At 42.6% G+C, this 26,089-nt stretch overlaps 1 protein-coding gene across 2 annotated transcripts in view; it reads right to left on the bottom strand.

The window, feature by feature from the left end:
• The window catches only part of SEMA5A (semaphorin 5A), a 400,847-nt gene that overhangs the window by 81,602 nt on the left and 293,156 nt on the right, over nt 1–26,089 (bottom strand). For both annotated transcript variants that reach the window (XM_080679990.1, XM_080679991.1), the window contains exons 9-11: nt 14,210–14,495; nt 11,255–11,390; nt 3,446–3,650 (exon numbers count right to left, since the gene is read on the bottom strand). In XM_080679990.1, the coding sequence (XP_080536116.1) occupies nt 3,446–3,650; nt 11,255–11,390; nt 14,210–14,495 (627 nt within the window). The remainder of the gene's footprint in view (nt 1–3,445; nt 3,651–11,254; nt 11,391–14,209; nt 14,496–26,089) is intronic.

Here is a 26,089-nt window from a genome sequence, read left to right as displayed (position 1 = left end):
TCAGCTTTCAGATGGCCACGGACAGGTTTTCTCCAATTTGTATTTATTCATGTAAAATCAAGATGGGAGAAAATAAACTTACAGCCAAACCTGGATTCCCAAACCTAGATAATAAACTGATTTTATTATCAAGTTAAGGAGTACTCTAGCTCAACATTCACTGCTGTAAATGTCATGCTCATGGTTTATCAGCTAAGTATTTGTCAATTCCTGGATAAGGTCCAGCATGTGCAACTGGGCTTTAAGGACCCCCAGCCATGTGAGCTCAAGATCAGCTTTAATATCAAAGAAAATTGTTATACAGTCATCCTCAAAGTCCAGAAAAGGTTCTTGGAAACTGGGACTTTAAGTGAAACAACATAAAGAAACCCTAGGGTAACGTATATAAACAAGAGTTAAGTTTCTATGGCATATTTCTGGCCACAAAAACATCACTAAACTTCTAAATAGAGACCCAAACATTGAAATATATGTGAGCTATATATACATTTCAAAAAGATTAATAAAAACAAGTGAGATAATTCTTTTCTAATCTTCTGATTGTAGTTCAGGGACTTATGTGGCTGAAGCTTCTTCTGGTAGCTCAGGGTGAAGGAGAGACCCACCCTGGACAGGACATCCTCCCATCAGAGCCGCTCATATACATCCACACTCAGTCAGACTGGGACAACTGAGAAAAGCCAGTTCGCCTCATCTACATCTTTGAGATGTGGAACCATTGCATCTGGAGAAAAGCCACAAACACTTGGGGAGAAGCCATTTTTTAAATTTTTTTTGTTTCATCAACATTATAATGAAACAAAGTCGAACTAAATGACATTATTCCAGAATGTGCTATACCTGGTGTGCCTTGACTTAAGGTTAATTTCAATAGATGTAAACATCAGCCTTTTGAATTTTAAAAATCAGAATCTCTCATCTTTGTGATCCCTACTACTGTGAGGAGTTGTGCAGCTCTTAGCAGGTTTAGTTAAAGCAGATGGAAATTTTCGGATATTCTTTTAAATAGTCCATATTTATATATCCATACTTTGGAAATAAAAAATAATTTTATAAGCTGAAACATTAAAATTATATCTTTTAAAACTAAATTTTATTATGAATTAAAACTTGCTAAAGAAGAAATCTCCTTCTCAATGTAGTAATCAGTGCGATCAAGAATAAATGAGAAGATCCAGACCTCGGTTGAGACATGACATTTGTAATTCATAGAGGTCCTAAAGGTAGAATTACCAAGCTAGATTAAACAAACTCAAAAGCATTCTGTGTATCTGGTCGCAAGGAGATATCTTTATGTGTCTGCCCTGAGTCCCTACATGTGGTTTGGAGTAGGACTCTCTTTAGGACCCATGAATCCATGGTTGTTCCCCTGCTGGAAGGGACCTTCACCCACTGCAAACTCCTCTTCTCCTTGAGTTTAACAAATACCCTAACCAGTGAGACATGGAAACTGCAGAAATATTCAACGTGTGAAATCTTCCCCCATATCCCAACCTGTAACTTGAGTCAGCAACATTTTTATGTATATGCCATGATTCAATTTGTAAATAGGAAGTAGAATAAAACAGCCAAAAATAAGGTCTATAGAACAGAAAACGTATCTCTGTAAGACATATTTGCTGAATGGCATATGGTGTATGGTTACAGAATCACAACTGCAAACCTGGAGACAGGATCGGACAGTCTGGAATAGCTGGACCTACAGCAGCCTGCGCTAATCCCCTGGCTATAGTGTGGTAGGGAGAGATCATTCCAAACAGACTTGGGCAAGCAAGTTTCCTGAAGGCTGTACTGTTCAAAAAGCCATGGGTGTTGACTATAATTTCATCTCAGATCTATAATTTATCTAGGTTGGTTTATTTTTATTTGATTTAGAGTCTGTTCAAACATACCATATGTATTTCATTCCTGTGAGCATGTTTAAATAGTGGTAGAGCAAGTTGCTCATTGCCATGGCCTAAATTTGTATGTCTTCCCCAAATTCATGTTGAATCCCTAGTCTTCAAAGCAATGCTATTTGGAAGTGGGGCTTTTAGGAGATAATTAGGTCAGGAGGGTGGAGCCCTCATGAATAGAATTAGTGCCCTTATAAGAAGAGACGAGAGAGAGATGATCTCTGTCTCTACCATGTGAGGGCAAAGCAAGAAGATGGCCTTCTATAAACCAGGAAGAGGGGTCTTACCAGGAAAATCTTGGACGTCCAGCCTTCAGAACTATGAGAAACACATTTCAGTTGTTTAAGCCACCCAGTCTATGGTATTTTGCTATGGCAGATTGAACTAAAAGATGGTCACAATTAGAGTAGAAGGAGCGTGTCACTGGAAATCACTGGAAGCTCACAGCAAAAGCAAACATCACCTTTTTATGGCCTTGGTTGTGAAAAAGGTCAGAATTCTCAGGTGGAGGCCTCAGGCTGCTCTGCACTGACTTGCCCAGGGCTGCTCAGAACCAGCCCATCTCCTGTTTGCCACCCCCTTTCAGGTATTGATGAAGAACTCAACAACCTCCTGGAGTTCCAAACTCTTCTCTGTGGCATCAGTCAGAACATTTGTGAAGAAAAACTAGGAAAACTTTTGGAAATGTCCAGTTCATGAATTCTACAATCTAGCATGTGCCAAGCATCTGGAGAGCAAATAAGGATGAAAATGACAGAAAAAGATATATGGTTCCTTTATACACTCTAGTGAACAAGGCAGACACTGTCATGGGGTGGTAACTCTCTATTTTCTCTTAAAACAACGAAGTCTTAAAACCTCAGGCTACCAGATCAATCCTCTACCAGCCTTCACTGAACAGCTTCTGGAAACCTCAGTCAGAACAGCTGTTTCCATCTAACTTCCTCCATGCTCCTTCCCGTTCCTCCCCAGCCCTCCCTCAGAATGACCTCAGAGGCACCAGTGGCCTCCTCTGGTGATCTGATGGCCACATCCCTGCCCACAGCTGACCACTTCTGCATCTGACACCTGCAAGGCCAGCTCCTCCTCCTCAATCAGCTCTCAGTTTAAATGTCACCTCCTGGGAAAAGCCAACCCCCAGTGGCTACCACAGGAGCCTCCCCAGCTCTCTCTACCAATCGCCGTATCCACACCCACTGCCTAAACTTGTCATCACCTCTCTCACGTTTTCCTTAGTAGCGGGCTTCTTATTGGCTGTCCCCATGAGGATGGAAGCTTCTAGGATAATATTTCACTCAGTAATGTCCTCTAAAACATTCCATCATCTTAAGTTATCCCAATTACACTGGCCCCAAGAAGGCTTCTTTTAAGTTAAAGAACAATAGTTAAGAAATCACTCACTGTTTCTCCTATTAAAATGATGACTAATGTAGTAAAAAAAAAAAAAAAAAAAAAAAAAAAAAGAGAGAGAGAGAGAGAGAGAGAGAGAAATTAAGATTTCTCAAGGGAAGCACAGAGGATGAGGGAGGAAGATAAGGGAGAGCACTTACCCGTGGCCAAGTAGATGGTGTGGATGAGGGCATCCCTGCCCTGAACCAGGTCAACGGCTATGTGGGAAAAACGGCTGTTGTCCTCCATGAAGGACGGCACTGCAGTCACGGGCTGTACCACCTCATGCATCAGGATGAACTTCTGAGCATCCTGCAGGTTCCTTTCTGTCAGGCTCACGTACATTCCCTGGTCCACCGTGCCACACTGCAAGGGACGACAGGCCGTTGCTGGAGCCAGCCACCTGGAACCCAGTGATCCCAGCCACCCAGCTGAAGACTGACTCGGACACTGAATAACTGAACTGTGCAAACATGCCCACTTCTCCATTGTCCCCGAAGTCCCCACCCTAGTGTCTCTCTCATTTTAGATTTGAATTTGTATTTGAGGAGTCTCTCCACTTCATCATAAATGGATGAAAAGAAGTTGAAAAGAATAAACGAAGTGGAAGTCATTGCTAACTTTAATTTGAGCAGCGTATGCATAAGAACTCCACGTTGCCGGCTGAGTCACATGTGAGCTGTCTAACTAAATGCACGCTCTTATATCTGTCTGACAATCAGGTACCCAAATTGAAAATGCAGCAATCAAATATAGCACACAGATTTATTAGTTTTCTTATTGGAGCAGTGGGTCCATAAGCAAGATATGGATTCCACGGTGATAGAATTAGGCCATTTTAATATCTTTTTCCTGGGCAACAAGAACACTGTGCTGACTTCATTGCTTTGCACTCATCTTCCAAGCTTTTTGAAACAAAAAATTTGTTTAGAGTCTAGTAAGATGAGAAATAACATGGCAAATTTACAAAAAGGGAGGGAATAAAGAGATTTTCTTTAAAAAGGGAAGGAGGGAGGGTGGTGGGGAGAGAGAAAAATGTGAAAGAAGGGAAAGAAGAAGGAAGGAAGGAAAGAGGTTTTCAGATGGAGAAAATATAAATGATGAATCTAGAATATGTGGGTGTGTTGGAGTGGGGAGGGGGGTTGGCCTAGAAATTGCTGAGAATTAAATTCAGAGCTGGGGAGAAAAACCAAGATGGCGGCATAGGTAAACACCTAAACTGCTGCCTTGCACAACAATTTCAAAACTACAACTAAAAGACAGAACGGACACCATCCAGAACCACAGGAAAGCTGGCTGAGTGAAAATTCTAAAACTAGAAGGAAAGAGAAAAGCTCACAGAGAACTGGAGGTACGGCAAAGGGTCTTTGTGCGCGCAGAGAGGAAGGGCAGCTGAGAGCCTGGCTGACTTTCTCTGGCGGAAGGGGGAAGGAAGCCCCCGACCGCACTGAACCCCAGTTCTGACTGCACTGAACCCCAGTTCCGGGCGAGCCACTGGGGACCCAAGCTCTTATGGGGGGAGTCTGGACTCTCGGGCGGAGACTCGGGAGCTGGGAAAGGCGGAGAACTGAAAGGGCGCACGTGCCAGTGCGCACAAAGGCTGCGGAGGTTGCCACAGGCTTTCCCTAGTGGAAGGGAGTCGGAGGCTCCTGACTGCACTGGGCCCCAGTTCTGACTGCACTGAACCCCAGTTCCAGGCGAGCCCCTGGGGACCCACACTCTTGTGGGGGGAATCTGGACTCTCGGGCGGAGACTCGGGAGCCGGGGAAGGCGGAGGTCTGAAGGCGCGCACCTGCACTCAAGGGCAAGGCTGACGGGAAGCCAAGACTGAGGCTCCATCCCATCCAAGCTGAGCACAGAGGCTATTGCAATTTGGCAACTCTAATCCTATAAGGCTGTCTCCAGCACCGAACTTCTCCCAGCATAGACACAGCTGATCCTTACAGCCAACTGGCCTGGAGGTCAGTTCTTCCCAGTGATACCAACAACAATAAAGACTTAATTACAACAAGGCTGTACACACAGTCCACAAAGGGGTACACCAAGAGTGTCCACCTCAGGTTAACTGGGGAGGCAGACCCACTGGGCCATATTGGAAACCTAGCACACAAATCTACCTTACCAACTCAGGGAAGCAGTGAAAATGCGGCATCAAAGAATCAGATCACAAACGAAAGAAATGGAGGAAAACAAATGACTGGATATAGAATTCAAAACCACGGTTATAAGGCTTTTTAAGAATATCCTAGAGAAGGCTGATAAATATAACGAGACCCTCGAAGATATGAAAAAGGACCAACTAGAAATTAAACATACACTGACTGAAATAAAAAATATTATACAGAGACCCAAAAACAGACAAGAGGAACACAAAAATCAAGTCAAAGAATTGAAATACAAAGAAGCAGAAAACACTCAACCGAAAAAGCAAAAAGCAAAAAAAAAAAAAACCAAAAAGTTGAAGATAGTGTAAGAAGACTCTGGGACAACTTCAAGCGTACCAACATCAGAATTATGGGGGTGCCAGAAGAAGAGAGAGAGCAAGATACTGAAAACCTATTTGAAGAAATAATGACCGAAAACTTCCCCCACCTGGTGAAAGAAATAGACTTACAAGTCCAGGAAGTGCACAGAACCCCAAACAAAAGGAATCCAAAGAGGACCACACCAAGACACATCATAATTAAAATGCCAAGAGCAAAAGACAAAGAGAGAATATTAAAAGCAGCAAGAGAAAAACAGTTAGTTACCTACAAGGGAGCACCCATACGACTGTCAGCTGACTTCTTAACAGAAACTATGCAGGCCAGACGGGAGTGGCAAGAAATTTTCAATGTGATGAATAGCAAGAACCTACAACCAAGATTACTCTACCCAGCAAAGCTATCATTCAGAATTGAAGGGCAGATAAAGAGCTTCACAGATAAGAAAAAGCTGAAGGAGTTCATCACCACCAAACCAGTATTATATGAAATGCTGAAAGGTATTCTTAAAGAAGAGGAAGAAGAAAAAAGTAAAGAGAAAAATTATGAACAACAAATACATATCTATCAACAAGTGAACCTAAAAATCAAGTGAATTAAAAACCTAAGGAACAGAATAATCTGGTGAATATAATAGAATCAGGGGCATAGAAAGGGAGTGGACTGATAATTCTCAGGAGGAAAGGGGTATGGGGGGTTCATGAAGAGACAAAAATCATACACCTATGGATGAGGACAGTGGGGGGGAGGTATGGGCAGAAGGTGGGGTGGGAACTGGGTGGAGGGGAGCTATGGGGGGAAAAAGGAGAAATAATTGTAATAATCTGAATAAAGATTTATTTAAAAAAATAACAAAATAAATTCAGAGCTGGGTTTTGCAGAGGCTGGCAGGTATTACGTAGGATGTTCTTTAGCAAGGATGAGATGAAAAAGCAATAGAAAAGAAAGCACAACTTTCCTGGAACAGAGCACAGAATTAGAAAATTACCACCGACCTTTCTCGTGCCTTTCATAAACTTTAAATCCTAGTTCCAATAAAGGCTGATCCTTGCCAGAACTTCATATAAGTTGGTTTGATAAAAATAAACTTCCCTGTCCATACCATCTGAAACTACCCTTTATAACGTGCCATTTCTAATACCTGGTTTAATAACAGGTAAGATGGAAATGGCTTTTTAAAAAACAGATATTTATGTCGCACTTGATAGAAATGTCCTACATGCCATAAAACAATAGACTGATTGTAGAATTAGAGAATCTTGGAATGAAATAGATTTTGAGTCTGGTCCAACGCTTCATTTAAAGGCACATCCTTGCAGGCGCACCTCACATGCCAGGCAACAGGACCACATGTGATCAGGAGAAGGGCTCAGCTTGGCCACCCCGCCGGAGCCATGTGGTCTCAGGTGATACATTGCTTCCCAGCCTCTGCATCTGCCTATAAAGTCACTAGGAAAACACTGTGCTCACTTTACAGGTTCTGTGAGACCGACTGAGATAACCAGTGGAGAGCATTTGTAAATTAATTGTAAGTGCTTGTAAATGCCAAGGCAGGAGACGGTATGCCTGGCACAGTAACTGGTCAATGCATTTGTCTTGTAGCAGAACAGCAATTCTATGGTCCGTTGAGCTGCATTGGCCAGAGGGAAATGAATGAATAAATAAAGGAAGAAAGGAATCAATGGATGAATACGCTAGCAGTTGCTTTTCAGCCAGGGGGACTGTGCTAGGAGATTTCACATAAACATCACATATAGTAGTAACACTTGAAGGACAGGGTCATTACCTGTTAATTAATGTGTTGCAAAATGAAAGACAGCTCTACCTGATGTGGCCAGAAGTCTATCCAGGGGAGTTCTAGTCCTGAGAGTGACTTTATGTTTGGTGTTTACTCTTCCTTAAATCAATGGCAGTACTTAGGGTACAGGTGGTAATTAGCTACCTGCCTGTTGGGTGAGGTTTTGCACACAGGTTTGGTTTTGTATGTACAGTGTTTTCTAAAGATTGGCATCATAAAAATCTGGACCATGAACTTGAGGAGCTCTCACTGCTCATGAGGAATCAGGAGATCTGGCAGACCTGGAGGTGTCTGGGCTGGCACTGTGTAGCAGGATCACCAACCACCCCTTGTTGTTACTCCTGGACCCCATATCCCCATATCTTACTTAAGTCATCGCCTTGTGATACTGTGATTTCTAATAAGAATAATACATTTGGTCTTCCTGTTTCTGGTACAGAACTCCTAAAACCCTAGGAATTTCCTAAGTGATGAGAGGGATAAAGGCGTCTTTTGGTATGTCAATGAGGTGATTTTTGGATAGCATGTAAGGATGTGGGCTGATTGCCAAAGGAAACAACCCTGTGATTAGAGGGCTGGAACTTTCAGTCCTCCTCTGCTTGGCCACCGTGGCAGGTGTACTGTCCATTTCGGCTCCATCATTTCTGATAGTTGCTAATCAAAACTGCTCAGAAAAGTCCAGTCTGTACACCACAGCCGGGTACCACTGGGTCTGGGTGATGCTCTCTGTAAGGAAGTGAGTCTGGATGACTGGGGACTGCAGCCTCACACAGGGCAGGATTTTGCAGCACCACCTACAGTGGTTTCTGGTGCAATTGATAAATAAATAGTTGTTGCTTCTTTATCCTTTTCAATTGAAAGATATCTGAATTAAATCTGGAAGGATTACGCACTCTTCTCCTAACCCATACTTCTTCCTGAACTTGAAACATGTCTCTGCTTCTCTAATTAATAGCTCCTTCTAGTATGTAAGCACCGCATAAAATTCCAAATGTTGGTAGGCAAACAAGAATAAAATCATAAATAAAAAAGCTAACCACTTCCCTGTTGGTTATTGCAAACATAAAGCCCTTTATACATGACTAGTGGAGGGAGCCTTAGTTCAAAACCTATTCCACTTTATGCCAGCATAGAGAGTCCCAGAAATGTCAGTAAGAAAGCCTAAGCTAGCATGGTTTCAAACAAGGTAAACCAAAAGAAAACACTTGGAACATATCTGTCCTAGGAGCTATACTAAGAACCACCATAATCTGTTAACTTTACTTCCCCACAAATCTTAAATTCCACCCAAAGAAGAAAAACTCAGCTGAGCGAGCTTCCTGCCGGAAGTGAAATCCACGTGTCCACAGTTTCATTTATTAAACTGCAGATTGGACCTACTCCCATCTCATAAATGTAAGCCCTTCAGTGTGGCACTAGCTTTTTAAAACCGCATGCCCGAGGCCTCAGGCAGGGAGCAGACTTTCCGTGGGCTACAAATATATCCAGATAAAGGAGCTAAAAGTCACCCCCTGCCTGGAGGCAGTAAGGCTTCCCAGAGTTTATTAAGTTCTGTCCTTTGGGAGGACTTTTGCAATGCTAGCATCAGGAATTAAAAGTACATTCTAAATACAGTGAGCATCTTTGTTAAACGTTTTAACTTTCAGGATTTTGCAATGGTCTCTTCTAAAGGGAATGGTTTACTTCACCTCTGGATTTTACAAAGGGCCTTCTTAAACCGTTACATTTCATCTGAGCATGGGTGTGACTTACACACAGAGACTCAACCAAGAAGCCAAGTGTCAGTGTTGAGTTAATAATTCTATAAACCATGTTTGTCATCGGGAAAAGTGACAACTGCAGGTTTGGTTCCCCTTGTTAGCGCATCTGACCCAAAATAGGACTTTTTCTGTCCAGCACTGGAACTTTCTCATTAGCAAGCCCAGGGTAATAAATGTAAATCTGATCCTCAGTTACCTGATGTGTAAAGTGTGGACACAGATACCCACCTTACAGAGTTGCTGAGAGGAGAAAATAAGACAAAGTTTATAAAGCATTTGCAACATGTGACACCGAGAAGGCACCCAATAAATGGTCCCTAAGAGTCATCTTCATCATGTAAATTATGCAGTAAGCAATGCACATTAATAGATATTATAAACATTTACTGTTCAAATATGTATGCCTGTACAGTTGTATCACTCTTTCCTCACTTTATTGATGAAACTATGATATGGAAGATGCTAAGTAAATTGTCCAATTAAAACAATACATGGGGAAGAGGATGTATAACCACCCTTTTTATTCTCAATCCCATTCTTTTAAAAAATGTAAAAAGAAACTTCCAAAGCAATTAGAATTGAACAATCTCTGTCAAATTCAAAGTAAGGTGTAAAACAATTGAACGTTTCCATAGCCTCAGTTTTCTCAAAGGCAAAGGTTGTATGCGTTGGGATGATAAACCAACCAGAATTTGGAGGCCTGGATATGGAACTGATTAATTAGGATAACTAATGGTCCTTTAGTGGGCAAAGGTTTGGGCTTGGCATTAAAGGACCTGACTGTCACCCTGGAGATGTTACTAAGGGTCAGAGCGTTGCTGCCAGCACGTAACATGACGCAGCGAAGCACTGGGCACCTTCTGGAACTGGGTGGTACTAAACACACACCCACGGGGAGGAGGAGGATCCTATGACTGTTTTTGTCATAAGAGAAGCCCTCAAGGGAAGCCTACTATTATGATCTAAATGTCTATGTCTCCCCCATATTCTTATGTTGAAGTCCTAACCTCGGAGTGCCTGTCATTGGAGATGGAGCCTCTAAGGAGGTAATTAAGGTTCATAAGGTCATAAGTGTGGGCCCTGATCTCATAGGTTCAGCATCTCTCAAGGTGCACGGAGGAAAGGCCACAGGAGGACACAGCGAAAAGGTGGCCATCTACAGGCTAGGGAGACAGCTCTCCCCAGAAACAGAATTGGCCAGAACCTTGATCACAGATTTCCAGCCTCCAAACTGTAAGAAAAAACCTTCTTTTGGTCAGGTCATCTAGTCTGTGGTATACTCATATACCTGCTGGCCAACCAAACTAGAGTAAATCTTAATCTCTTTGGGTCTCAGCTTCCTCTGCACATTGGGAGACTGCACTGAATGGCATGCAGAGCCTCTTATTGGTTGAACGCCCTTTAATTTTAAGATTTATGAATGAATGGCCTCCATCTGCTCTCCTTTCCCCCGCAGCTGCCCCATGCCATCCCATTTACCCAAAAAGGAAATCTCACCACATTCAGCAATTAGAGCTCCAATTCTGTTTGTGCATATCCAGGGCTGTGCCCTGGAGCCCATTCATAGGAGCATCATTCATTAGGGATCAGAGCTTCGGGGCAGAGTCTACCATCATTAGCACTAATTGGGGCTTGGTCTCCCAACTGCTGCATTATGATGCCCTTTTCCAGTCCAGCCTGAGGCATCACAGCCCACAAAAGCCCCTTTTTGGTCCAGGCTCCTCATATTGACAAAAGGCTCCGTTGACAAAAGGCTCAGTCCATTCACATGAGCCAAGCCCAGTGTGGGACTGTCCAGGAGGGGTCAGGGGAGCTCACAGATGCCTGTGCTCCATCAGGGGTTTAAATCGTCCCAGTCGTCTCTACAAGGTTTCAGCTTCCTTTTAAGGGTGATAACTGATTGAGTACCCCAATGCCCCCTGAAATTACCTGGAAGTTGGGGTTGGGGTTGGGATATGGCAGCCATGCGGAGCGTGAGTTCTCCTGGTACTTGAAGGGCCCGTTAAAGGCCTGTGAGATGGCGCTCAGGTTGAAGACGCACACGGCCGATGCAGCAATGCTGTTCCTGGGACCGAGGAAGAGCAAGAAGAGGAAGGTCAGAAAGTCCCGCAGAAACCACTATCTTCCCGAAGATACTAGGTCACCACCCAGGGGGAGCACCTTCTAGAGAATTTCAAGGTCCCAGCCTCTTACACGCAGCCCAGGATGAAGAGGGGCCCATGAATGGTGTATCCTTTGATTTCTTTGTGGAAGAACGAACACTTCAGCACATAAACAGGGCTATTTAGCAGTTATGGCACTGGTAATCCTGCCAGGAGGGATTAATTCACTCAGCCACAACCGAGTGATAAGGATTTTGAAGAGCTCTATGTTATGCCTTTTAAATTCTGGAGGAAAAGGACTATATTCTCCACCAGTGGAGGCACCTCCCAGCATCTAGCATGGCCCCTTCTCCCTGGTCATCTGGTGATTTTAGCGGGCAGTGGGCCAAGCTGCTGCTTCTGTTTTAACCCCCAGACACTTGTGTTTATTTGTAAACCTTGCAAAAAAGAATCAACTAAAAGCATTTTGCAGAAAGTTCCTGACAGACACCCTTCATGTATTTGTTAATAATTTAAAAAGGGCGAGAGAGAAAAATTTGAGAATGCACTGACATCTTGAAGCCGTAACTTAGACTCCAAGCTCTGCAGAGACGCATACTTGCTGGCCCTCAGAAATTCATAACCTTCTACTAGTGAGAAAACAGCAAAGTAGTTTTTGGTTAAATAAATCTGCATTTGAGCTCAGCTTTGGTTTTAAATTTTCTTGTTAAGAGTCTTAGCCAATATAAGTCAACTTATCAATTATTTTTTCTGGATCGAAGGAAATTTCAGAGGAACTCCAAAACAGAAATATCTGCCTTCCTTCCACTTGGTTTGTTTGACATACACAGACTAGTTACCAGACACCATTTGAGAGCCTTTACCAATTCCAAGTCACTTAATTGTCCTAAGGTAAGGAACAGTCACTGATAAGAAAAACTGGGCTGCACAAAGGCACCCAGATACTACTGAATGAGGGTACGATCAAGGCTGAGAATAAGATGGAGGACAAGTGGGATACACTGTGGGATTACAGATGATATATTGGAAAGTTGTTCCCAAGATCCAGTGAGAATAAATATTCAATAGATAAAGGAAAGATCTAGAAATTCTGCCTCTGCCAATGTAGAAGCTATATATTGGCTGATTTCCAACATGATGGGTGTTTATAACACAAAACAAATAATAGTCTGAAACTTATTTTTGTGAGTACCAAATTGACCACTTACCATCTTGGAATGGCCTAGGCACAGTACATATCTAACTTTTTAAATTGTTCATTTGAGCCCAGAGCCAGGGGAATGAACAGCTAACGAAGCCAAGTTCCCATTGTGTATAAAACTGATGTCAACTGAACAGCTGAACATTCATCTTGTGCAGCCTACACTATTTCTTTAAAAAGGTTTTGGAAAGCAAATCAACTTCAGAAACTATAAATTGATTTTTTAAAAGAAACTTATCAGAGGAGGAAAATAACCTCTGGGGTTGAAAGCCCGATTTACAATAAAGATGGTCACGGTGGGGTGGCGTTGAGTAGGGGGCCATCCATTGTTGTCTTATTTGTCTCACTTCATGTCAGAATAGAAGTCACTTCATGGAGTCAATGCTTTTATCAAGTGGATGCTAACACTTCAGCTCAGCAGTGGAACGATCAGAAGGGAAAGATCAACAGAAAAGTAAGATGCAGATTCATGGGCAGATGAGATGGAAAAGTATAAAGACTTAGAGGCCCAAGAGATGTCATAGGGGGATGGACTATCCCAGATCACCGAGAACTGAGAGGTTTTCCAGGATACAGGGCTCTCCCCAACTCCAAAATCAGGACAATTCCAGACAAACCCAGGTGGCTGGTCATACCACCCCATTTACCAGCACTTTCAACCCATCCTGATTCAGAACGTTTATGTTGGATATAAATATTGGGCTATTGTACAAACTGTTAAGTTAACAGTTTAAAATTTCAAAGGTGATCCAAACAGAACCCAGGCTGTGGAATCCTCCTGCTCACTGCCAACAGTGAGAAGGGTGGAGGCCAGTGGCAGTGTGATCTGTGATTCCTAGGCTTGGGTGTGATCTTGTTGAGTCTTATCACAGCACAACAGCTGAGAATAGGGTTGTGCTCCAATCCACCAGATTAGAGTGAATTGAAAGATCAGGACTTTCATACACTTCATCTAGTCCAAACAGTGTCAGTTCTGAAGCTAAGAGTATCTTCCCCACAAAAGAAAAAGAAATGCTATTTTTTCAAAAGTATTTTAAAAGCATAGCCATCATTTTAGAAATGCCTAGAACAGCCATCTTATAGAACAGTAGCTTCAAATAAACTCTAGGAAAAGTAAGAATGTGCATTTCCTATATGAGCAGCGGTTTAGTCAAGAGTTACATTATCTCAACAATCAGATTTGCCAGACAACAGTGCTTTCATTATGACAAATATATAACATGCTGATAGAAAAACATACACACACATCTAATACATACCAGCACTTCAGAAAGTACTAAGAACACACTGGCAAGTCGGGAAGGACAAATTTACAGCAGAACAATTGGATGCTACTGTTCCAATAAAGATAGAGGAAAACCTTTGGATTAGCTGTATTTCCCTAATACCAGTCTCAGAAGTCACAGTTATTAGCACAACATTTAATTCATACTAAAAAAAAAAAAAAAAAAAAGTTTGGCTGTTATCCCAGTAAAAAAAGATTTCTTTTTGAAGCATGTTTCAACCACAAAGGTCAAAGAACAATAGACTCATTCAGAATGAGCAGAGGAGCAGGGAAAGCAATTATTTCCAGTTACGTACACATTGGTGGTAAAGATGCCGTATATCAAATCCAGCTCGGGCAGGAAGAAGGTGCCCTGCAGCTCATTGTAGTAGAAAGGCACCTCCCCGGGGCGAGAGCAGTTCAGGCGGGCCTTCATGAAGGTGGTCCAGGTGTCCTCCAGCAGGAACCGCCCCCCCACATCGTTCTTGCAGACCCGGGCAGCTCTGGAGAACACGGTCTTCCCACAGTCATGCTCCACAGCGTTTTCTCGGAAAAAGAAGTAGGTGAAATTCCCGATGGCATAAGATGACACGAAGTTTGGTTCTGGAAATAATAGGAAAAAAGAAAAGTCTCAACATCGATATGCTATGTCTTTAGGTCTTGCCTGCTCATTAGTTCTTCCTAGGAAACTTGGTTTTGCGTAGACATCTTACAGAATGAATAGGGGGCCCTATGAGCATCTTACTGGTCTGTGCTACTGGGTGGAACTCTGTACACAGATTCTACATGATAAGAAATGACCGTTAAGCCCTGACTGGTTTGGCTCAGTGGATAAAGTGACGGCCTGTGGACTCAGGAATTCCAGGTTCAATTCTGGTCAAGGGCATGTACCTCGGTTGCAGGCACATACCCAGTAGGCAGTGTGCATGGGGCAGCTGATCGATGTTTCTCTCTCATTGATGTTTCTAACTCTCTATCCCTCTCCCTTCCTCTCTGTAAAAAAATCAATAAAATATATTTTTTAAAAAAAGAAATGGACAGTTAATAATTCCACAGGTGAGCTTCCTGAATTAACGCAGGGTCAAGCGAACATGACAGTAATACCGTAAAAAATGGGCAGTATACTTTAAAGAAATAACCTACCTATTCCTGTATTTGTAGATAATACAAAAGTATATAATCCTATACAATAAAGAAGTAATATGCATATTGACCCTCACACCCTCACATAAGATAACCATCCCCATGTGGTCAAAGATGGCCGCCACAAGATGGTTGGCAGGGGAGGGTAGTTGTGGGTGATCAGGCCTGCAGGGGAGGGCAATTAGAGGCAACCAGGCCAGCAAGGGCGGGAAATTGGGGGGGGGGGGGGGAGCCAGGCCTGCAGAGGAGGGCAGTTAGGGGCGACTAGGCCGGCAGGGGAGGGCAGTTGGGGGGGACCAGGCCTGCAGGGGCGGGAAATTGGGGGGGACCCAGGCCTGAAGGGGAGGGCAGTTAGGGGCGACCAGGCCAGCAGGGGCGGGAAATTGGGGGGAACCCAGGCCTGCAGGGGAAGGCAATTAGGGGCAACCAGGCCAGCAGGGGACAGCAGTTGGGGGGGACCAGGCCTTCAGGGAAGGGCAGTTAGGGGTGACCAGGCCTGCAGGGGAGGGCAGTTGGGGGTGACCAGGCCTATAAAGAAAGGCAATTGGGGGGGACCAGGCCTGCAGGGGAGGCCAGTTACGGGCTACCAGGCCGGCAGGGAAGGGCAGTTAGGGGCAATCGGGCCAGCAGGGGAGGGCAGTTAGGGGTAATCAGGCCGGCAGGGGAGAGTTAAGTGTCGATCAGGCTGGCAGGGGAGTGGTTAGGGGTGATCAGGCTGGCAGGGGATTGGTTAGGGAGAGATCAGGCTGGCGAGTGGTTGGGAGCCAGCAGTCCTGGATTGTGAGAGGGATGTCCCAGATTGCAGAGGGTGCAGGCTGGGCTGAGGGACACCCCCACTCAGTGCACGAATTTCGTGCACCAGGCCTCTAGTCTTACATAATCTTCAGAAAGAGAGAGGAAATAAGGTTAAAAAGATGAAATGTGATTCAGAATACAGGGTGAGGCAAAAGTAGGTTTACAGTTGTGAATACACAAAACAAAGAGTTTATTCTTGTATTATTATTTTATTACTTTCCAACTGTAAACAACTGTAAACTAAATTTTGCCCCACCCTGTATAGATGTTTAATATGTTTGTATAATAAGACAACAAAATTCTTGAATTTTACTAATATACACAGGTATGCCAGACATAATTTGTATGCTTTTAATAAGAACTTTAAAAATGTTTTTCACTTTTGAAAACCGAAGCAAAAACTAAGACTGTAAGGTTATGTCCTGAATTAGCTTTAGCAATTCCCATCACTATGGTAACCACACAACTGTGGGGATTAACCCTTGTTTTCTTTTTCTGAGTTGCTAGTGCATCCATTTAGAGAAATGCAATGCACTGAGAGAGAGTCACTGGCTGCACCTTTTTGGTCTCATAATTAGCTTAAAAATAGAGATTTTGAAATGACAGAAGTATGACAAAATGTTTAGGAAGTATATAGAGTATCCACTAAATTTTACATACAACATTGAAAGTGTGTCTTTATAACTATGTGTTTAAGCCTATCAATAATGCAGATGATACCCTCTAAGACACAGAAATGCCCTAATAATCATCTTAAAAGCCTCTAATAAATAGGTTTGATTCTTATTATTTTCCCTCTTGCTAAGAACTTTTCATTCAATCAAGTGTTTGAATTTTATGATGCAATTAGAATAATCTATCTATCTATCTATCTATCTATCTATCTATCTATAAAATCCTAATATGCAATTGTCCCCACAGGGGTTCAACCAGGAGACCAGGAATTTGACTGCTCGCTATGACGCGCACTGACCACCAGGGGGTGGCAAAGAATGAAGGAAGGCCCCAGCCAGCAGCCAGCAGCCTGGGAAGGACCGCCCCAGCCGTCAGCTTGAAGGCCCAATCGGCCCTGATTGCTAGCTTACGTGCACTGGGCCTCTGGTATACCAATAACTTCTGGTGTTCAAAATTAATGGAAAGTTACACACAACTACTATCCACAAGAACGGCCTTGTACTTTGTCAGATTGCACCAATAGATACGTTATCAGCAGTACAATTACAAATATACTTGGCTACAACATGACCCATTAATGTTAAGAGTAAGACACACAACAGGCTCACCTCAGATCTGAAATGTAGGCACTGATTCAGAGGCTGGCATGAAGGAGGCACTGAGCACTCCACTATGCTCTCCAGAAAGACTGTAGCTAGTTTTCAATCAAGGCATACATTCTCTGTCCTCACAAAGTGTTTAAATTTAATTCAATTTTACATTCTAAAAATGTAGCAAATATTCTAAATTGTATATGTAATGTGCTTTTCTCTTCAGTCCATTATGTTTTTCTTAAGACATTTAAGAACAGCAAGTAATACAAAGAGAATTCTATAAAAAATGATTTTAACTTATATACCGCCAGATATACTATTAGATAACTGTTGCTTTAAACCTGGATATTTAAAATATACACTGAGTGGCCAGATTATTATGATCTCTGAATGCATAATAATCTGGCCACTCAGTGTGTATCCTATATAATAAAAGGCTAATATGCAAATTGTCCCCTCAATCAGGAGTTCGACCAGCAGGCAGGCCAGCCAACTGCCCATGTCCCATCCCCCTGCCCAGGCTGGCCAGACCCCACCCATGCACAAATTCATGCACCGGGCCTCTAATACACACACACACACACACACACACACACACACACACACACACACTGAGTGGCCAGATTATTATGCGTTCAGAGATCATAATAATCTGGCCACTCAGTGTATACATTTACTGTTACAACATGCCTTTATATCCTGGAGAGAGGCTCACAAAACAGGAGGCTGCATACCTCTGACTGGTGTTTGTAAGCACATAAAGCAAAATGTTGGGGGAAATTTTAAAACCGTGTTCACTATGAGTCTCCAAAAGAGAAGTATCTCTGAAGCAGATCCACAAAGCCAAGATACAGAACAAGTACAAATTTCATTTGTCTCATAAAGGAAATAGGCTAAGTCATTTCAGAAGAGGTCCTGCACCCAGGCTCCTATAACCAGGCTACAATTTGATCATTGCCCGAAACACAAACAAAAAGCCATCATCATCTTCAATAACAACAACAAACCTCATCTGAAAAAGAGAAAGCAAAGAAAGATGGTCCAAGACTAGTTATGTCTAGCTCAGGATGACAGTAACCAGCATATGTGGATGAGGCATGAGGCAGAGACCACAAGCGACATCATACACTCTCCCAACCACCGTCTTCTGCTACTAACTTGGAGACAAGTAGCATGAAAACCACACAGTAAATATCTCTGGTATGAAGGAAAGTGAAAAGCTACAAAGATACAGGAATTGGTCATGGCTTCTTCCAGCTCAAGGTCAGGTCTATGATTTAACAGTATCTGTGGTGTGCTGCTGCTGTCCTGCCAGGCTCTGAGCTCAGAGCCCCCATTCATATGCTCATTAAACTCACAGGAATCATAGAAGATTTGGAATGTTGAACAATGCTTTAGAAACCTAAGTGTGGAGCAGGCTGACTCGGGATTAAGAAGAGGAGGGTTTCACAACCAAGAAACCTAAGTGTGGAGCAGGCTGACTCGGGATTAAGAAGAGGAGGGTTTCACAACCAACTAGACGGGACGATAAATGTCCAAAGGAAACCTGACTCAGCAGCTATTAGAAACATGGGGAACAACACAGAAAGAAGAAAAGGCAGGAAGAAGACGCCAACAATCCAAGCAAGGGCTTATAAATAAGAATCTCGTTGGGAAGTGATAGCCCCAACCCCAGAGATGGCTTTCCACATGGCACCTGCCGTAGCCCCAGGGTGCCCAGGGGTGACTATTGGGGTGTCCATGTCATGCTCCATGTCCACCCCACTATAGCATCTCAGTCAGGATTCTCATGTCAGGAGAATACAGTCATGTGAAGCAGACTGGCCCACAGAGAATCCCTCATCTCTCTCCAAACCACCCTGAACCAATTTTACAACAACGTGACAAAGTACATTTTACATAGACATGCTCAAACACAATCTCCTGCTGAGAAAACAGGGGAGAGAGTGTGTTTGGTGTGCAGTGTATGCTGTTCTTTACTTCACCGCACACCACAGGTCATCTTGGGGGCTGAACTGCATGTGGACACACACCCTGCCACCCTGCAGTGGTCCTTCCGGATGCTGGCAGCTCACTGACTGAGTGACCTGCCGCAAAGTCAGGCAGCTCCATGTCTTGGAAAGCAGAATCTTTTGAAACTCAGCCCACATGCTGTTGCTTTTCCAAACACAGCAAAAAAGCAGGAATAATTGTTCATCAGGCAGCCAAGTGTCTCTTGCAGTTACAGATATAAATCTGGAGGTAGGGGACGTTTGTGTCTCATCAGGCAGGATAATAAGATGCACATTGTTTCTCTTGCATTATTCAAGCTCTGTCTCTGGTTAAAATGCAATTCACCACCAACCAGTATCTGTCACCCCTGAGTGAACTAAACAAGTCATACATCAGGCACTGAGTGATTATCTACAAGGAATGTCAGTGCATGAATGACAGATCAGAGGGGTCTTTTATTCACTATTGTTATTATTAGAACTACAAACAAATAGTAGGTGTGCTGCTAATTCAAAATAAAAACAAACATGAGTATACATCAGCTTATTATAAATATATGCATGTTTAATCTCATGTTTGTAAAACATATTGAGTGATGGATTAAGTATTCTTCTAAATATATCCTGTTATCACACGAATCATATTTCATGATTCAAGAACTTTGATTTCACACCTTTACTTACATAAGAGTAACCAAGCAGAAGTGAATACTGACAGAAGATCCACAATATAAGTGAACATGGGAAAAACCAAAGCATCAACACTGTTGAGAAGATTTTGACCACGTAAAACCACCAGATGCTGAATATCCAAATGCACCCTTTTATTCTATATTCTTTCCATTCCAATGCCCACAGCATCAGCTTGGGGGTGCACCAGTTTCAATGGTTCAATGGCAGGACTGACCAGGTCACTGGTAGGCTCTTGATAGAGACCTATTTGTCTACATTGATGAGAATGGATATTAAAGACAAAAAGGAATTCCAGTTTCCCAACTCTACAGAAATATCACTGGAATCAAAATCTATTGTAAATTCTTTTGCAAACAAAGGACATCTTGTGATATGCTTGCCAAAGGCAAGTTGGCCAATGCCTGGCATGCAGCCTGTTCGGGTTGTGGCTCCACCCACCCCAGCCTGAAACCCCAGGCTGGACCACTGACATCCAGAATACTCCTTCACGCTGTATAACGATTCAGGGCATAGAAGATCTAATTTGCTATAGGGATTAAAGAGACGACTAGTAAAATTCTAATGAATGGTGGCTATAATTATTATATCATGGTTTACTCTCGATTCCCCTTTTAACAATTTTGATGTAATAGAACTTCAAATAATAATAAGCATGGATATACGGAGCTTAAAGGTGATCAGAAATTAAGGAACATACAGACAGCCACACATGCTGAGTTTTTAAAATAGCAAGCTATGTCACCAAAAGAAAAAGAGTTAATGGAAACAATGTGTACACGTGACTCATAGTTAGCCAGTGACTTTCTGTTCTCCAATGTGTTGGTGTCAATTACTATCAAATCATTCCATCTATATATTCCTAAAGTTCAGACCCTGTCCTATTGTGCACCTTGCATCCCTTGTCACAGCTACATGAAAATGTGCTGCAGAGGCTAACAAAGTAAACCTAATTTCATCTAGGTATCTATGATGAAGGGATAATTACACTAAAATTAAATTACATGAAGTACAATGAGGTAATGTGGTTTAAAAGCCATTAATGTATTTAAGTTCTTTCCCTAATATTTCTAGTACTGGATAGATAGACAGACAAACCTGTGTGTGCATGCATGCGTGTGTGTGTGTGTGTTTGTGTGTGTGTGTGTGAGTGTGTCTCTGTGAGCGACATACAGACATAAAGCATAGAGGTGTATGAATATATGGCTCAATACTTCCACCTACTGGCTGTATGAACTTAGTCAAGTTATTTAACAGCATAAATTTCCAGTTTCCTCCCTTTTAGGATGGTGGTTACAATGGCCAACATGCAGTAGCACTGTGAGAATGAAAGGTAACACATGCTAAGTGCCTGGCACTTGATTGCTATTCATCAGAATATAGAATATATATTTATTTAAATATATAAAATAATTTATAAATAATACATATATAAATTATATATATATATATATATACATATATATATATATATATATATATATATATATATATATATATAGACATTGGTAAACACATCACCAGTATTTACTATACTAGAAGCCCAGTGTACGAATTCGTGCACAGGTGGGGTTGGCGGGGGGAAGGAGGGGCGGTGGTCCAGGAGGTTGGCCGGCGGCCCCGCCCTTGATTGGGGGGGGGGGGGCTGATCAGGGCCGGCTCGCCCAGGGGAGGGGCCATGGGCAGTTGGCCGGCAGGCCCCGCCCCCAATCGGGGTGGGGAGGCCCATCGGGGTCCCCATCAGGCCGGTTGCAGTGCGCATCATAGCAATCGGTCATTCCAGTCATTCTGGTCGCTTGGCTTTTATATATATATATAGATGCCAAATGAGGGTCAGTGTTCTATTCAGCAGATCTAGAACCAAACAGGTGAAGGGGCTGTGCTATGGACAGAGACTTGATGCCAAACAGAATGTTCCCATGTCACCAGTAGCTCATTGACCACCCACTGTGTGGACTATCCTAGGCACTGGGTATTCTATGATAAAGCGACAGACATGGCCAGTGCCCTGAAGGACAATGTGAGCAGACAAATAAAACACAGACTAACAAGAAATTATGATGATGAGGAGGACAACAAGGGCCAAGGGGAGAAAGGTGAACTTGAGAATTAGAAAGGCGGGGATCAGGGAAAGGGCAGATATGAGATTGGGAAGGGGCCACCAGGCCAAAGAACTGGAGAAAGAGCAACCTGAGAGAAGACCCAAAGGGTAGCCAGGCATGGAACAAAGCCAGTGTCGGCACAGAAGAAATCAATGGGACGGGAGTTAGGGGGCCAGCCCAGCCACCCATAGCGAGGAGCTTGAATTTCCACTGCCACAGGAGAGATAAAGAAGAGCTTTAGAGAAAATTGTATGATCCAAAAACCTGTGTGTGTGGTGGTGGTGATGCTGGTGGGCAGATAAAGGGGGAAGGGGTCACCCCAAGCATGTCCTTAGTGGTCATTGACACAGCAAAGTGAGCCTTGGATCCCAAATCCTTCTCTCCCTGAGCCCCTGGCCATTGAAAGAAAGCCATTGCCAAAACACTGGCAGAAGGACCAGAAACATGGTTCCAGGAAACCTGATTTCTTCCCTTTTCAAGGGGAATAGCCCTGTTGTAATGAGTGATTTACATGGATTTGCTGATTCGAGTAGGAGTGACTGGACCACCCAGACTTGCTATCTCCCTAAACGAGAACCGCCACTTCTGTATAAGCATAGCGCGCATCCTAGGAGCCCAAAACTCTCACCCAGAATTCTCCTTCTCTTTATGTCTGTAGGAGCTTCATTAACTGGCTCTTTGTCTAAATGTTCTAGCTCAAAGGAACACAGATACCCTTGTTCATTCTGCTCTCTCACCCCAGTGCAAGCACAAAGCCCCAACAGCCCTTCCATTCTCCTGAAAGAGTCTACACTTTCCCCGGCTTAATTAGTTATAAGGGATTTCACAACCTTGCATTTCTGAACATTTTGCAAACAGAAAAAGTTTCTAATTACCATGTCCATTTTTTCCTGATTATATTTTTAATACATGGGTTCATTTCTTTAAAGAACTAATAATTTAACCTGTAGAATCATAATCCAAAACTTAGGGAGTTTTTTCATTGAAAAATTAAAAATTTAAATTAACTTGAATTCAAATACCTTAGAAATATTTAATGCCTATAAAGTATTTTTAAATGACTAAGAGGAAAAAAGAAAGATTTATCTGAAAGAAGATACTGGGCTGCACCATTATACAGTTAGAATAAGTAAACTTGTATGTGAGCTTGGTCTTTGTCTATTGATGGGATCTAAGCCACACCAAGACAGAAGACAAAAGACAGAAAATGAACTGCCCAATATGTGGCAGTGGATGAAAAATCGTGAGAGGTCACTGACTGAGAAAAAATAAAGATTAACGAAATAATCTGGAGACAAATTTACTGAAACACATAGAACTGAATTATCTTATAAAAGGATGGCAGTAGGATTCATGGGCCAAATTGTAACACTTTTGAGAGGAAAGAGAGCAACATTAATATTCATGCCAGGATGCCAGGAGCCACTCAGGACTGTCAGAGGGAAGCTGCTTATGATGTCTAGGCAGTGAGAATGAAGCCATTCTCCTGAGTGGTTATAGAAGTACTGGTAAATTTCTACACAATGTATTATATTCTCTGTAATGGGGCATGCCTTCTTTGTGTGGATTTTTTGGGGGTAGGATGCCAGTCTGTATAAGACTTAGTGTATATGGTTGGTGCCTTTGGCCTCATAATATCTTGGTGGGGGACGGAAGTTCTCATTTATCCATTCTCTTTTGAAATGTGCAAATTGAAATTCCAAATGACTTACTGGCAAGTATAGAGACTTCATCACAAGCCTGAGGGGATGCTGAGGCTCCCAAGTTGCAGGCATTGAGTGCTGGATGACCAAGACAGAGCAGGACACTGCTTTCAGAGAGCACCACAAGAATCGATGACTCCGCATCACTTCCCAAAAATTTGTGCCCATAAAGCCTGTGTTAAATTAGCCCACAGACTCTTCTGCTTTGGGTCGAATAATCCCAGTTTATTCCACCTCCTCTTATAAGCTTGTATAAGAAAATTCTTTCAACCATTTCCAAAGTTTCTATATTCCCCTTCCACCTCAGCTTGGGAGAGAGTGATGGAGGCGAGTTAGGAGGCTGGTGATTCCTAGGATGCTGACTAAACAAAGGGGAGGCCAGGAGCACACAGAGGGGCAAGGATTCAAGGAGTGGGACCTGTTTTCAAATCTTAGCTCAGGTGTGCCCTGGTTCAGGTGGCTAATCCCTCTAACCCCAGCTTGCTCATCTGCAAAATAAGGACCATGCCATCTCCTATGGAAGGTTGTGTGAAGGATTACAGACAACATGTATATGGAGTCTCCCCGGCACCTGGCAAATTATAAACAGCCATGTGACTCCCCTCAGACCTGGAGTAATAATTGGAGGTAAGAGAGACACCAACAGGTGCATACTCAGGCAGATGGTATGTAGGAAGATCATTTGTTTAAAATCTTTTCTGACCCTATGACGAAAATCAGATTTGGCTTATAACACAATTTTCAAATGCACCCATCCCAGACAAGATGGACAACCTGCCCATGCCCTCTGATGGGCTGGATGAAGGCTGAAAGTTAGAAAAAAAAACAGCTCATCGTGCTGGGTCGCATGTCACAGGATGTAGCTCAGCATGCTATAGGTGCAAGACTCATCACTCAGCAAGTTTACGTAACCTCCGTGAGTTAGGTGTCAGACTTTAGCCTTGCAGCTGCAGTTCTGAAAATCTCCCACCATTTATGACAATGATGCTTATTTGGTAAAATATAAAACTTGGCTGCTGACTATGCAACCTTATTTTAGTTCTGGTTTTACCAAGCTGCTTTTCTTTGATAAATGCTTAAGCTTCCCTACACAAACACAGTGGAGTCCCAAGCCCCACTTGTCTGTGTTTTTGTTTGTTCCGAGAACTCTGCTTTCATTGATGAATTTGCTGCTAGAACGTATGTCATCTGTCCAGAAAGTGCCTCACAGACACCTCAGGGAAGGCACTGTGCAGCCTCTGCCTAAAGGGCTCCCACCAATCCCAGGACAGAGCCCAACAAGGGCACCCGACCTGGCCATGCCCAGATCGCTGAAGGGCAGGGTCTGTCCCCTGCTCCACAAAGCCTGTAACTTCGTAAGCAGAAACAATTTCTCCTGGTGTTAAGCACAGAGGGGGTTTTTCTCTCTCCAAATGAATTATCTTTAATCATTAGTGGGTTAATCATTGTATTAACTTTAAAGACTATTTAATGAGTAGATAAGATCATTAAAGTATTTCAAACCAACAGAATTTGAGATTGTTACAGTAAGAGTTTCCTTAACTAAAAGCATAGTAGCTCATAAAAAGTGACACTATTAAAATGAGAACCCTTGTGGATTTCAAGTGTCTCTGCCTCCACATGAGGTCATGGCGGGAATCTCAGAGAATGGAGGAAGCCATGGAGTTCATCAGGACAACCTAAGAAAGGCTAACATTTCCGAGAGAGAAGAAAACAAGCAGGCTGCTGGGTGTTAATGAGATTATGTCTGTGTACATGTCCACACTGAGTTATTAAGGCTAATTTATGAATTAGCCTTTCTAAGTTCACACTGAGGTTTTATTCTATGGCAAGCATATAGTTCCCTCAGAACCCACAAACTCAATTTGCACACTATTAATTTGGCAGTGTCATTTTTTTCCCCTTTTCATGGATTTATTGTTTTCCCAATTTGATTGCCAATTTCTTAAAAGGCAAGTTTTACAGCTTCTCTATTTTAAGCATCAGCCATTAAACATTTATTATCCTGCCTTTCAATAATCATTTACTAATGGTTATTAATAATTAGTATTTTAATGCATTAAAGCTATTAAGGTACTTCTCTAAACACATAAATTTATTTTAAGAGTGATTTTTGCACAGGGGGAAATCTCATTTTAAAAGTTAGATTCATTACCAAACACTTAAACTCAACGTTTCAAACCTACAAAACATTATCCAATTGATGGCATTGTTTTTGATAACTGACTGAATAAATAATAGCTGGAAATAGGAGTCCAAATAAGATGGTAAAAGGAAAATTTTTAAGTCTTTAGACCTGACTTAGTTAAAAATATACAAATCTTTTTTTGGGGGGTGGAGGGTTTACAATTAATGCAACATGTTCCCTTCACTTAACACAATCATTCATATTTCTGTTTCTTGTGAAGTGTGGTCCCTTCTTACCCATTCAACAATCATTAATAAAGTTTCAGGTGTGTTTCAGGCACTAAGTGAGATGCTGAGCACACGAAGATGGCTCGCATG

Source organism: Plecotus auritus, assembly GCF_963455305.1.
Source record: "Plecotus auritus genome assembly, chromosome: 7".
NCBI lineage: Eukaryota > Metazoa > Chordata > Mammalia > Chiroptera > Vespertilionidae > Plecotus > Plecotus auritus.
Note: the sequence above shows the minus strand (reverse complement) of the source record. Positions and strands in the feature narration are given on the sequence as shown.